The sequence below is a fragment of the Grus americana genome, chromosome 26, assembly GCF_028858705.1.
Source record: "Grus americana isolate bGruAme1 chromosome 26, bGruAme1.mat, whole genome shotgun sequence".
Lineage (NCBI taxonomy): Eukaryota > Metazoa > Chordata > Aves > Gruiformes > Gruidae > Grus > Grus americana.
This window is the reverse complement of record NC_072877.1, coordinates 3,019,774-3,033,476: the sequence shown is the minus strand read 5'-3', so window position 1 is coordinate 3,033,476 and position 13,703 is coordinate 3,019,774. Positions and strand designations below refer to the sequence as shown.

At 46.1% G+C, this 13,703-nt stretch overlaps 1 protein-coding gene across 1 annotated transcript; it reads left to right on the top strand.

Moving 5' to 3' along the window:
* Positions 1-527: 527 nt before the first annotated feature.
* Positions 528-10,275, top strand: ATP6V1B2 (ATPase H+ transporting V1 subunit B2). The gene is made up of 14 exons (XM_054804545.1): positions 528-672; positions 3,364-3,419; positions 4,176-4,274; positions 4,891-4,984; positions 5,080-5,157; positions 5,659-5,798; positions 5,939-6,040; positions 6,429-6,526; positions 6,779-6,902; positions 7,340-7,490; positions 7,868-7,950; positions 8,042-8,146; positions 8,360-8,489; positions 8,607-10,275. The coding sequence occupies exons 1-14, from the start codon at positions 564-566 to the stop codon at positions 8,747-8,749; spliced, it is 1,512 nt and encodes a 503-aa protein (XP_054660520.1). The 5' UTR covers positions 528-563; the 3' UTR covers positions 8,750-10,275.
* Positions 10,276-13,703: the final 3,428 nt, after the last annotated feature.

The window sequence follows — 13,703 nt, the reverse complement described above, 5'->3', positions numbered from 1 at the left end:
CCTTCCTTCCTTCCTTCCTTCCTTCCTTCCTTCCTTCCTTCCTTCCTTCCTTCCTTCCTTCCTTTTCTTCCTTCCTTCCTTTCTTTTTCTTCCTTTCTTTCCTTCCTTCCTTTCTTCCTTTCTCCTTTCTCCTTTTTTCTTTCTCCTTTTTTCTCTTTCAGTCTTTTTTCTTTCTCCCCCTTTTTCTTTTCCTTTTTCTTTTTTCTTATTTTTGTCTATTTTTCTTTTTATCTTTTTATCTTTCCTTTTCTTTTTCTTCTCTTTCCTTTTCCCTTTCCCCCTTCCCCCTTCTTCTCCTTCTCCTTCTCCCTCTCCTTCTCTTTCTGTTTCTCCTTTTCTCCCTTCCCTCCCCTTTTCCCCCCTTTTCTCCTTCCCCCCCCCTTCCCCCCCCTTTTCGCCCTTTCCCGGTCCCTGCCCAGCCCTGCCCGCCCCCCCCAGCACCCCGGCCAGCTCCCGCCGCTCCCCTGCCCGGTGCCGGGGCGTTCCCGGTGGGCGGGGCCCTGCGCGGCGGCGCTATATCAGCGCATGCGCGGCGGGGCGCGGGGCCGCGGCGGTGGAAGAAGATGGCGGCGGTGCGGGCGGTGCGCGGGCTGGTGAACGGCGCCGGGCCCGGGGGGCCGCGGGAGCAGGTGGCGGCTCTCACCCGCGACTACCTCTCGCAGCCGCGCCTCAGTGAGTGCGGGGCCCGGGGCGGGCGGTGGGAGGGCTTCCCTGAGGCGCTGCGGAGGTTGGGCCCGGCCCGGGGGCGGACGCCAGCTGGGCCTCACGCAGGCCGGGCCGCCCCGCAGCTCCGGTGGCGGGCGGGCGGGAGAGGCCGGCAGCCTGGGCCGCTCCTTGCGGCTGAGCCGGCCTGCCCCGAGCCCCGGCGCTCCTGCGGGGGTGCGCGGGGTTTCTGGGGGGGGGCTGCAGGCCGGTGTCCCGCTCGAGCTGGGCTTTTAAGTGCCCCGGGTGCTGCAGTGGGGCTTGTCCCGGCTGAACGCTGAATTAGTCAAAACGCTGGAACCACGAGCCTGCTGCCCACTGGGTAACGTAGGCCATTTTGGTGTCCTTCGTGAAAAACCTCGCGTTTTTAGCAGGAAATGAAAATGACTGTAAATTGTGGGAAGTGGTGTGGATTCTGTTCCTTTAAAATGAAGTTGAGAAATCTGATGGAAAAGGGGAAATGCAATAGTCTTGAAAAAACCCTTTATTGCAGCGTAGTAGGGTGAAAGTCAAAGTTGTTTGAAGGTGCATTTTTTCTGGCCTTCTTTTTGATCTGGGTAGTAATTACATGAGTGAGTTTACCTGTCCACCGAAATAGCGTGAGTAGCTACAAGGTGGTAGCCGGGGAGCTTCTCTGCAATGGTTTCTTTGAAAAATGTCACTCTGGTTTGAAACCCAAATTGATCATTACCATTCCTGCTACCCTGTGTCATCTGCTCTGCTTTACTCTGGAGTGGAGCCTTCTGCCAAGGTTGGAGCCAAAGTGACTTCTTATTCAATTCCTGTTTTGCCATGTAGATTTTGGCTTTTGCCCAAACTGACAGTGCTTGCAAGCTGGATATGAAAAACATTTTGCTTGCTTTTAGTTTGTCACAGAACTGGTTGACCTTATTTGAAACAGGAATTTTGAGTCAGTAGTGAGCTGCTTTCAAGGGGAATTGATGCTGATTGATGTCAAGGAAATATTTTTGTGTGGACAAAGTGGGGAGTTAAGACCTCTTCTGTTGACTGAGGAGGAAGTGCTCATGAGACAGTCATGAGATTAAACGCTTTGCTCAAGATAATGTTTTCCATTTCTTACGGACAGTGGGTGCAAGCACTTGCAGTCTAAGCAGAGCCCTCTTCATAGTATAATGTCTGTGTAAGTCTTGCTCAGGTGAAAGGAGGAGCCCAGGTTGTGCTGTCAATTATGACTAATTTAGGGACACATTGTGTCTTGGGGTGTTTAGCAGAATTTTTGCAAGAGTAAAAACTGAGAAATAGGAGTTCCAGCCTTGGACCTTCTTACACATCCAGTGACCCTCAAACCTTATCTAATGCAGTTTTGATTATTGCCACTTAAGAGATTGCATTGCAACAGTTCAAACAGTTTGCTTATGTGTAAACACCGCATTGTTGACAGTCTAGACAACACATGGTAAGTGTGCCAGACTGGACAGACTGCAGTGTCTAAGCCCGATGATTCCCCATGGCCTGGTGCTGGTGGAATTTATGATCTTTCCTGGTACCACGAGTGCCTGTTTCCTCCGTAGCATGACCAAGAATGAGTGCTGGTGTCTCTCCTGTTCTGCAAATGGCTCCACTTGCTCATTTTTCCCTCCCAGGGACAAGTGATTAACAGTCACTCTTGGTCACTGCTCCTTGTGACCCTGATAAAGCTTTGACTCAATGTTGCTTTTATTTGTGGCTCAAGTGATGCTGGGCTTTATTGGGAAACTAGTGTGTCCTTAGAGCAGTGCAGGAGGACAGTTTGCTGTGCTGTCACAGCTCTTCTCCTGGGCTGATAGTGATGAGTTCTGGGCACTTGGTACCTCAAAGCTGTATGTAGTGCTAATACTTGAGCTGCTGCTGTTTAAGACATGAGCCTTCTGGTGAGCTGGCTAGGTGTGGCCTTCTATCAGGTGTCAGTCCTTAAGTAAGCCAGGATAACCCAAGAGGAGGAGGAGTTTGGCTAAGGTGGAATTCAACCTTTTACAGTATGCCTTTTATCAGGAGACAGGAAAGGCAGTATAAGGTTTCCTTTCACCAGCGTGCCAAAAACCATAACTTACTGTAGAAGTTCTGTTGATCAGCTCTTGAGCACGAGATCTGCTTGCTTTGCTAAGTCCAGGCTTTCATGCGGGCTGTTTCAGTGTCATGGAGCAGGATGCTTCTGTGGCTTTTAAAAAAAAAAAAAGCAGCCTTGAAGTTGAGTGTTGATATTAAGGCTGTCTTACCATTTGTTGGGCATAAATTGCAGTGGCACCCATGATTATTTCTTTATCACAAATTACAGCTGTTGTTATGCCTGCTTTTTAAAGATCTTGCAACTGTCTATTTTTCTTAGCTTAAAATGTCAACTCTACATTCTGTTGGTGGTTTTGGTGGCGTTCAGATTACCCCTGGATATCGACTGGCAGTGAGTTTCTGTGACAGACAAGAAAATGGCAATATCATGTATTGCAATCTTACCTCAGGTGCTTTGCAAGTAGCAGCAAAAGACACTGGCCACACAATTCAGTACCCAATCCTTCTTGTGGAGTTTATTATAAACATGATACAGAGCTGGGCCCAAAATATGCAAACCTGAGACTGGCGATAGGAATGAAACGTGGAAAACTTTATATAGGATATTTCTGTTGTTCTGAGGAAGGACCTGACTTGCGGCTTGCTTTCTTTCAGCTTATAAAACTGTATCGGGTGTGAATGGTCCCCTGGTTATCTTGGATCAAGTTAAGGTAAAGATTCAGATTATTAATGAATGAAGCTTTTTGAGGGAGAGTTTGAGAAAAGCTGTGACAGGTTAAATCCAGACTGCTGTGACATTCATGGGTCCACTGAGCAATTTTAATACAGGATACATTTCTGACTGCTGAGATAAGTGAGAATACACAAATTGCTGTAAAGCTAAGGAGAGCTCTCCATCTCCTGGAAGAAAGGGAGAGTAGTTGAGACTGCTGGGGGAAAGCAAAGAAAACAGTGTTTCAGTTTTACCAAAATCCCCCCCAAATGTTGTGTAAACTTGAAGGCAGAAACATCCCTATTCACTTTGTTCTTGACCTTTTGTTACCAAAGTGTAACTGCTCTGTAAAAGGGAAGTGTAAACAGTTTTGGTTTGTTTTCAATCACTGGCAAGTTACTGTTGGAGGCGAGCAACTGATGCTATGTACAGGCAAAAGCCAGCTTTTTATTCTTGTCGAACACTGTGCTGTGGCTGTTTGTTAGTACGTCAAGATTACTAGGGGTTTTAGAACAGGTTCTGCCAGGTCTTTCTGCAGCCTGCAACTCTGAGCAAATGTTGTGGAGTCCCTGTAAAAATGGTTTCAGCTTGATAAATGTTAATTGTCTTAGAATGTGTTTTGTTCTGATGATAAAATTAGTTTTAGAAGTAGAGTAGGTGCTAAGCTTAAGCTTGCTTGAAGCTGATAACTTTTATTTCATGACTGTTCTTCTGGATTTTAATGTTTTCTACCATTTTTCTTGCTCATCTTCAGTTTCCTAGGTATGCAGAGATTGTCCACTTGACTCTTCCTGATGGCACAAGAAGAAGTGGGCAGGTTCTGGAAGTCAGTGGCTCCAAAGCTGTAGTTCAGGTACGATTAGGGACAGGAGTGTCTCTTGTTGCAACAGAAAAGTATTTTCTTAATCAGCAGGAGCCATGTCAGATCTATCTTGTGATATGTTCTTTTGGTACTGTAAATTAAACAAAAAATCACCTACTTATTCCAAGTGCAAGTGGCATGAATAATTTTACAAAATTGAAAACTGGAGTACAGTGACCTTTTTAGTTCCATCTCCTGGTAGATTAAAGGAATGGTATTGTATTTGTACAGTATGAGATTCAAGATCAACTGCTGTGCTATGTGGATGCAGGTATTTCGTCTAAGCAGCTGTTTCTTGTTAATATTCATTCTCCTTATCTGAAGAACTTTGCCCTGTTGGCAAAGGGAAATACCTGAGATCAAAGGAGTAGCACTGGGTTTGGTTGCTGCTGATACACCTAATGAATTCTGTTTAAAGTAGGTTTTTGTGATATTTTGTACTAGCAAGCTGCTCTTGAAATCCTTTGCTGGTAGAGGACTGCCTTGCTTTTCTGCCCTGTGGCTGATGAAGTTCTCAAGCTGTGAAGCAGTGTTCTAGTGTGTTATTTTGCAAAACACAATACTTACTCCTTTATTCTGTGTGTTTTTTCTTCTGCTACATTTACAGGTATTTGAAGGAACTTCAGGTATTGATGCTAAGAAAACATCTTGTGAGTTTACCGGGGATATTCTTCGAACCCCTGTCTCTGAGGATATGCTTGGTAAGTACTTGCATCTTGCTTTAAAGAACGAACAGACTTATCACATGCTAACTTATTGTCACAGTAACTTACAATTTTATTGCTGTTTCTGGTAGGCAGAGTATTTAATGGATCCGGAAAACCTATAGACAGAGGCCCCATTGTTTTGGCTGAAGATTTCCTTGACATAATGGGTATGTTTTAATCCATTTCTGGTATGGAATTTCTGACTTCTGAATGTTGCTGTAGTTTTGGTTTTGGGCGTAGGATCTAGCTGTTAGGTGGGGTTTAATCTTATTTTTAAGTATGTGTGTGGCATCAAACTCAAATCAGATTTACACAAGTGCAGGACAATGGGGCAGCAGAAAATAACTGTTTTCAGTAATGCTTGGAAGCTCTTCTTTGAAGTATTCATAGACTATCTTAACTGTACAGCCTCCAAAGATAAAAAGCTAATAACCTGACAGGCTTTTCATGAAAGCACTCTTTCTGTTTATGTGACCGTAGAATGCCAAAGTCTTGGGATCTACAAAAGGTTCAGGTTTGACCAGGAGCAACTGAAGATTTGTAGGTCTAATGGTGGGGTTTGCACCTTTTGACGTGAGCCTTAGATCAGTGCTCAAGGTCAGTGATAGTTTGAGCAAGCTTCAAACATGTACATGGAATAACGTGTGTTCTCTTAAAAAATATAACAGGCCAGCCAATCAATCCCCAGTGTCGTATCTATCCTGAAGAAATGATCCAGACTGGCATTTCTGCTATAGATGGTATGAACAGTATTGCCAGGGGGCAGAAAATCCCCATATTCTCAGCTGCTGGCTTGCCCCACAATGATGTGAGTACTCAAAGCTACTCTCTAAACGGTTAGTGGCTTGCATTTCACTGGGGTTAAAAAGTAAACTAAGTTAAAATCTGGTCTGTGCAATAGCATCAAATATACAGATGGACTGAAACATTATTTTTTTTTCTCCCTAGATTGCAGCTCAGATATGTCGCCAAGCTGGCTTGGTGAAAAAATCCAAAGATGTGATGGACTACAGTGAAGAGAACTTTGCCATTGTGTTTGCTGCTATGGGTGTAAGTCAATATTATTGGAGGAAAATGATGCTTGAGTAATAAGTAAGCCAATGCTGAGAGTAGTTGAACATTACTTGTTTGAAAGTATGCTAAGTAAGTCTTAAGTATATAACTAAACAGTGCTAAATTGGCTGACTGAATGGTTGAAAAGCCCAAATGGCCAGAAGTTCTGTAACAGAGTGTGTCTGATCAGGATAAAGTGTCTTAAACTTAGAATTTCTAGCCTGGAATTCTGCAAATGACTCATTCTAGGAGTGTAGGGGAGTCTTCATGATACGGTGAGCGTAGTTTATGGATTATTAATGAAGTGTTTAGGCCTTAATATCATGCAAAATGTAGTATGCTAAAATCTGGTCTGGAACTGATGCCTTCAATATTGTGATTTTAGGTGAATATGGAAACTGCTAGGTTCTTCAAATCGGACTTTGAGGAAAATGGATCCATGGACAATGTGTGTCTGTTCCTGAATTTGGCCAATGATCCAACGTAAGTAGTTACGCTGTGGTGGTTGGGAAAAGACTGAGAAGAACAGGTAAACTGGAAGCTGAAGCCTCACTGGTGTCCTGCCAGATGTCACTCAGGCTGACATTTTGCAGCAAAGTTGAATGTGAAATGCTGGTACTCCGGTTGGTGCACGTAGCAGACTTTCAGAGGGTTTTAAAGTATTTGTAACTTCAACCTGTTACTTTGCAGCCTTAAAGCACTTGTCATAAATAATGCCATACCATTCTATTTCAGCATCGAACGCATTATCACGCCTCGTCTGGCGCTCACAACAGCAGAGTTCTTGGCATATCAGTGTGAGAAGCATGTGTTGGTCATTCTGACGGATATGAGCTCCTATGCTGAAGCTCTGCGAGAGGTGAGCACTCATTAACTCTCATGCTGGGTGTGGGCAGAAAGGGTTCATAGTATAAAGTGAGAATGTAAACTTCTGCTCAAGCTGTTACAATTAGTATTCATTACAATGTTCTTAAATAGCCAGTGAGGCTCTTAGTTATTCACTGATTGTCTAGGATTGTGTTCAGCAGTCAAAACTATTGCTTCTGTGATAACTAAACTTATGTGACTAGTGGCATCCAGCAGGTTGATACTATAGTTTCTGATTTGCCTTGGCGTCTTGTCTTAGCATACATGGTTGTGGTGACATACTTCTCTTAACAGAGGTTTATGTGGCTGTATCTTGGTATTGCCTGTGGGAAGAGGTACTTCAGGTCGCTAGTGTAGCTTAATTAGGGGAGACAGCGGGTCTGTGCGAGTGATCTGACTTCTTGGAAACATTTTTCTGGATTGCCTCAGGTTTCAGCAGCCAGAGAGGAAGTGCCTGGCCGCCGTGGCTTCCCAGGTTACATGTACACTGACTTGGCTACTATATATGAGCGTGCTGGGCGTGTGGAAGGCAGAAATGGTTCCATTACTCAGATTCCTATTCTTACCATGCCCAATGATGGTGAGTTATTGTCAAGTGTTTTTAATAACTAGCACTTTAAAGGACTCTTTTAGAGCAAGCTGCCTTATTTTGAACACACAGCATGATAAAGTCCCGTGGCCTTTAGGTTTCCATTAGGATATTGCAGTTCTTGGCTGCCTTCTCTGTCTGTATTGCTAATAGAAATGCTCTGCCCACTTCTGACTTCAGGACTGTTCTCCAGCTCTCTGTCAGGAGTGCTTACAGCTCTAATCCTTGCATGAGAGCACTTAGTGATATATGGAGGTACCAACTGATGGTTTTTTACTCTAGAACTCATTTAACTGCAGAAAGCAGTCACATCAGTGCTAGAATGGATATAAAAGGTCTGGAAACTGTCAAACCACTTTTTCCCACAGATATTACTCATCCTATCCCTGACTTGACTGGATACATCACCGAGGGACAAATCTACGTGGATAGGCAGCTGTATAACAGGCAGGTGTGTACGACACTGGTTAGAATGTATTTAAGATTACTCTGTACTTCTTGAGGTATTAATGTTGAAATTGTTGGATGTCTCTTTCTTCCAGATTTACCCGCCTATTAATGTCTTGCCTTCCTTGTCTCGACTGATGAAGTCGGCTATTGGAGAGGGCATGACCAGGAAGGATCATGCAGATGTATCCAACCAACTGGTATGTAAAAACCCCTTCAGAGAAGCAGAGGCATATTTCAAATACAGCTTTCACTAAACAGCCTGTAAAGGGCATTCCAAACAGTTGCAATTCAGAACGCTCCTGAGGCTGCTTTAAAGCATTGCTGAGTGTTTAGTGAGACCCTTTGAGTTCAAACAGAAATCATTACATGGATGATTGAGGTAAAACCACTTCTGTTTCTATCCCTTCTAGTATGCCTGCTATGCTATCGGAAAGGATGTACAGGCTATGAAAGCTGTAGTTGGTGAGGAAGCTCTTACCTCAGATGATCTTCTTTATCTGGAGTTTCTGCAGAAGTTTGAGAAGAACTTCATTGCTCAGGGTAAGTGTTTAAGAATGTCACAGTATGGAATAACACCTAGAAGGGCTTGTTCTCAGGTCTGCCTGGTGGTGAGACACTTTCCTGCCCCATATTTCAGTCTGTGGCTGCTTTCTGCAGGTCCTTATGAAAATCGCACTGTTTACGAGACCTTGGACATTGGATGGCAGCTTTTGCGAATCTTCCCCAAGGAGATGTTGAAGAGAATTCCTCAGACAACACTGGCTGAATTCTATCCTCGAGATTCGACTGCAAAACACTAGCCACAGCTTCATCTCTAGCTCCTTGCTCTGTGAAATGCTGTTTGTTTTCTTTTTTCATGTGTTGGTGTTTACTTGTCGCCCTTACGATTAAAACCAAGAATAGGTGACTTTTTGTGCCAGTGTTCCAATGTACACTGATACCAGTTTTTAAAATATCCTTTCTTCCAAAGCCTGGATCTTCAGGAAAATATTTAGGCCAGCTCTTACAAATGTGCAATAGCTATCATGAAGCTTGGTTTTCTTGAACTGGACCTTTTGTAGACATTTCAAGGGAATGTCTGAGGTTTACCAGAAATTACAAATCTTTACTTTCGAACCAGGAGCACGTGGTTTCGAAAACATGAAAGAGCGAATGTGACTTCCTTTGTCCAAAGCATCTGCTTGATCTGATCATATGCAGTTGCCATGCTGCTGATAGAACAGATGGCACTCTGCTGTCCTGCTGTTGTGCCTGAAGACCAGGCTAATATGTGGTAAGCGTGGTGCACAGCAACATACCTTTCTGAAAAATGCAAGTCACTGAGTTTTCAACTGTGGCTTAAGATTCTTGAAGGTATGCCTAAACAGAGGACACTAGTAGGTGCTTTTCCACTAGCAAAGGGTCTTTTCTGAGCTCACAGGCCAGTGGGTTGCTACCCTCAGGTAGCATGATAAGGCTTAAAGGTTTCAAATTGAAGTTTGCAGAGTAAGTTCCCTACTTACCCTTCTTTTTTTTTTTTTCTTTGAATTCTGGAAATGCCAGAGATGGAAAACAGCAGCTAAAGTGTTCTGAAATCAGTAGTGTCCCAATGGGCAAAACAGTAGGCAATTCAAGGTTTTGTGCTGCTACCGAAGGGGATTCTGAGATATGAAAAAACCACTCTTACACCTGACACAGTTGTACTGGTGGGAGATCAGCTTTAAAGTATGTCATGTACTAAATGATGCAACAGGAGAAAGCAACTGAAAGTGTGAATGGATATTTTGAATTCTGTTATAAAGCATGCTCCAGGCAGCACTGGGTCCAGAGTCGTGTTTGAAACTGTTGTGGTTTGCACTCCAGGCACAGATTTGGCTAGCCAGGAGAGCTCAGCATTCCCAAACACTGCAAACTTGGCTAGTCAATTCAGTGTTAGGTTTTTTTTTTTTAAAATTGGTTCAGATGAGGCTCCAAGCCCAGTGCTGGCAGGCTTTCTTGCTTTTTTCCAGGCTTAATGTAGTCTAAGCTCTGGTCTAGCTAACCAAAGCATGTTGCACCTCTCTAAACGCCTTCGGTGCTTGTCTAGGAAGGTGCTAACATGACTTGAATGATAGTGTACTAATTCCAGCTTTCCCTGACGTCTCCTATGTGCGGTTCTTTCTATAGTTTGTTCAGTGTTCTCTGTAACTTGGATGCAATAGCAACTTTATTCCAGTGCATTCCACCCTAAAGCTGTGTCAAGTCTATTTTTCTTGAGGTAGGGATGGGAGGTTGGAAGTGTTGGCATGAGAATACTTTAATGTAGAGAATATCTAAATAAATTAAATATGGAAGGTGTTGAACAAAATGAAGCTTTTTGTGATTCTGTGGTTGAAAACAACTTGAGGTGTTTCAGCTGTGGCCAAATGTCCTTTGTCACTGACAGTCCTGCGGCATGGAAGGTGAGAGGCTGGTATCGGTGTGAAAACAGGGAGATCAGGGATTCTTCGTGACATGCTCCAGAGAGCAGAGATAAACCCGACCATACCTTTGCTGAACAGCCTGTGCATCAAACCCAGTTACTTCATGAGGAAGAGACCACCTTTCTGTTCTGCTGCCTGCTGTGCAGCTTGAAAGAGTTGTGCCCTGGTGTGCCAAGCTGTGCTGACACCGTCTCTGTGAACAGTGTTTGTTCTGACTGATAAAAGCCTGAGGCTGTCTCTGGTTTTCCCCTATTCCATCTTGTACTATGCTAAAATTCAACGGTTGCTTGTACAGAAGTACAAGTCCTTGAGGTAGACAAAGACACTAGCTCATTTTTTCTAAAAACTCATTTAAATGTGTCCAAGCTGGTTCCTGCAGTGTATTTCTCATCAGGAGAGACACTAAATCACACATCCCCTATCCTCAGTATTAATACTGGCTTTGATTATCCCACAGGGCTTGAAAGACTGTTCATTTAATGTGGAGAAAGGAGGATCTAATATGTTAAAAACATGTCTGATGGCTTAAAAGTGTTGGTCCTAACTTTTTTGACATTTTTCTGCCCACCTTTAGAGTCCCACTGAGGTAGAGCCTGTAGTTAGGTTGTGAGAATAACTTCATGAACAGATGGCAGCCCTCGGCCCTCAGCAACACGGGTTTTGCAAACATGAGTAAGAGGAGAAATTCCAAAGTCCAGTGAATTCCTGAAATCCTTCAGCAGGTGACAGGTTTAGGGGACAAAGGTTGAACAAGCACTCCTGAGGGGGGGGTGAGGGTTGTGGAGCCAGGCAGGGTCTCAGGAGCCACCTGGGAGTGTCTGCGTGTGGATAACATGGTTCCCGAACTGTGCATACGTGATGGTGCAAAGCAAAAGGACTTCTGCAATTATAAGAATATTTGTGGCAATTAAGCTCTGCTAATTTGCAGCTGATGGGAGCAAATGGGAAAGAATGAGATGTGTTCTGGTAAGCAGCTCCAATGCAGGCAAGCCATCAACGACAGCGTGGCTCATCTGGGCCAGACAAAGGTTTGGGTTGAATATAAATAGGGTGGCTTTGTGCCGGGGATGAAATAGCAGTTGTCTGCAGCACACGGGCGCTGCGTGCTCAGCCTGCGTGGTGGGGAGAGGCCGGCTGGGCTCCGGCAAGCGCGGTGCCGGATGGAGCGTAGCAGCCACGCAGCGGCACTGCGCACCCGGCTGGGAGCGAATGGTGAAGGGATGGAGCGAGCTGCCGCGTGTCGGCTCCTCAGTCAGCCGTGTTGCTGCAGTCCAGGAGGACAGGGCTGTTTCAAATCCTGTATCACCCAGAAATAACATTTTTTTGAGTTAAATATTTAGACAGCAGTGCAAGAACTGCTTTGAGAATTACCAGACCCACTGGGAGCAGCAGTGCATGCACAGATACTTCTTAGCTTGTTTGGATGCCGCTGACCAAATGCGCTGGGTTTTTGAACGGTGCTTGTGGGGAACAGGCGCAGGGCTGGTCCTGGTCTGCTTGGCTTTGTAAGGTCAAGGGAGAAGGTTGTGCTTATAAAAAATTCCAGCCTGCTGAGGCTCTTCAGCTCTTATCTACGGGATTTAATTTAGGCTTACTTGCTGTTTAAACCTCTAGGGCTGCTGATATAATGAGGCATGTCTGGCAGAGGTTTGGAGGCAGCATCCAGCTCTGACCTGTCCCCTCCGCTCCCTGAACTTGCACACACGAGCAGCCGTGGCTGTGCTGCCCGTGCCACGCTGCTCCTCGCTGGCAATGACTCCCACCGGGATTGCCCGGCACGCCTGAGCGTGTTCTCCTCCGGCTCTGGAGGCTCGAAGCAGGGCAGAAATCTCTGTCTTCCTCCTGGCTCGTGCTTCCCAGCTGCTGGAGGAAACGCATCTGCCAACGCGGGCAGAGATCACTGCGCATGCAGGCAGGTCCCTGCGTTACAACAGAGCCTGTCCCATGGGCTAGGAGCTCCCAGGTAGCTAACAGCCTGAGCCTGGCACGGGCCCCGTATGCTAGGAACGACAAAAATAGCTTCAGCTCCCATCAGCCGGAGGCCCTGGGAGCAGGCTGGGACTTGCAGCACGATTATTTTAGCACTGAGCTGAGAATGTAGCCCTTCGCTGGGAAAATGGGGTGGGAAAGCAAAGGGGCACTCAGGACCGGGGAGGAAGGAGTGCCCCTCTGCGTGGCATCGGGCCGGGCTGCACTGTGAGCCATCATCGGTCAGCTCCTGGTGTGGCGCTTAGTCGGATGCTAAACAAACAACCCAATATTTCATGGCGTGGAGACAGCAGGTACCATGCTAAATGGGATGTACTGATCTCCCAGCTGCTGCCTTAGTGCATTTACACGCTGTTTTCTTTTCCTTTTTTTTTTTTGGTAATGACTAATGAGGACTGCCTGGGGGTCTTATCCCCCTTCGCCAACTGATGTCAGCCAGTCAGGCCCCTCCGAGAAGCACACGCCAGCTGTCGGCTCATTTAGGAGGGGAGCAGAGCAAACATTGGACACGTTTCCCCCACCCTGCCCCTTGGGTTTTCAGTTGGGACTGGCAGATGTAAGGCAGGGGAGCAGGCTGGTGGGGAGAGCTGCTGCAGGTTATTTGCACATCAAAAGCAGCTTTGCCTCTGACCCTCCATCGCCCTGCCAGCACGAGGTGGCTCGGTTTAATTGCTCTTTCAAAGGCAACCCCGGTCTTGTCTCTGCTGAGATTTTAGGTCTGACTCTGCCCCCCCCCCCATAGCCAGAAACTGGTGCAGTGGCACCGGGGTGTTAAAAGAAGATGCAAATCAGCTTTTCTCCGTCTTGAAGCTTATTTGCATCTGCTGATTAGTTCAACAACTAATTCAAACTCCTTCTGTTTGAGGACGGTTGGCACGCGGGCAGCTGGAGCAGAGCTAACCCAAAGCACAGACGAGGCAGGGAACTCTAATGGGGGGGGGATGCACGAGGTGGTGCCGCTTCCCCTGCTTTGCCCCCCCATCACCTCAGCTAACCGTGCCCTTGTGCTCAGACACTTCCTCAGCCCAGGAGCTCTGGCACACGCTGATGCCATCCCATTCACGTTCAACCTGCCACGGAGGAAGCGTTGAATATTACGAGGGAACGGCTTTACGCCGGCGTTATCGGGGCTTTCTGCTCTTTCCTTCCAGTGCAGCAGGGACAGGGCTGCCCTGGCTGAAGCTGCCTTCCCCCGTTCAGCTTTCCTTGTAATCTCACAGCATCCTAACGCTGGAGCTGTGCCCCTGTTCGAGCCCTGCTCCTCACATGCAACAGCCCCACGAGGGCCGGGTGGTGCCCGCTGCCAGATTGCTGCTGCTGCCTG

What these genes read in the sequence shown, in the direction of transcription:
- ATP6V1B2 (XM_054804545.1), top strand. Translation starts at nt 564, where the DNA reads ATGGCGGCGGTGCGGGCGGTGCGCGGGCTGGTGAACGGCGCCGGGCCC. An exon ending in TTATCTTGGATCAAGTTAAG is followed by an intron (nt 3,420 to 4,175) that starts GTAAAGATTCAG and finishes GCTCATCTTCAG; the next exon opens with TTTCCTAGGTATGCAGAGAT. An exon ending in TTGTGTTTGCTGCTATGGGT is followed by an intron (nt 6,041 to 6,428) that starts GTAAGTCAATAT and finishes TTGTGATTTTAG; the next exon opens with GTGAATATGGAAACTGCTAG.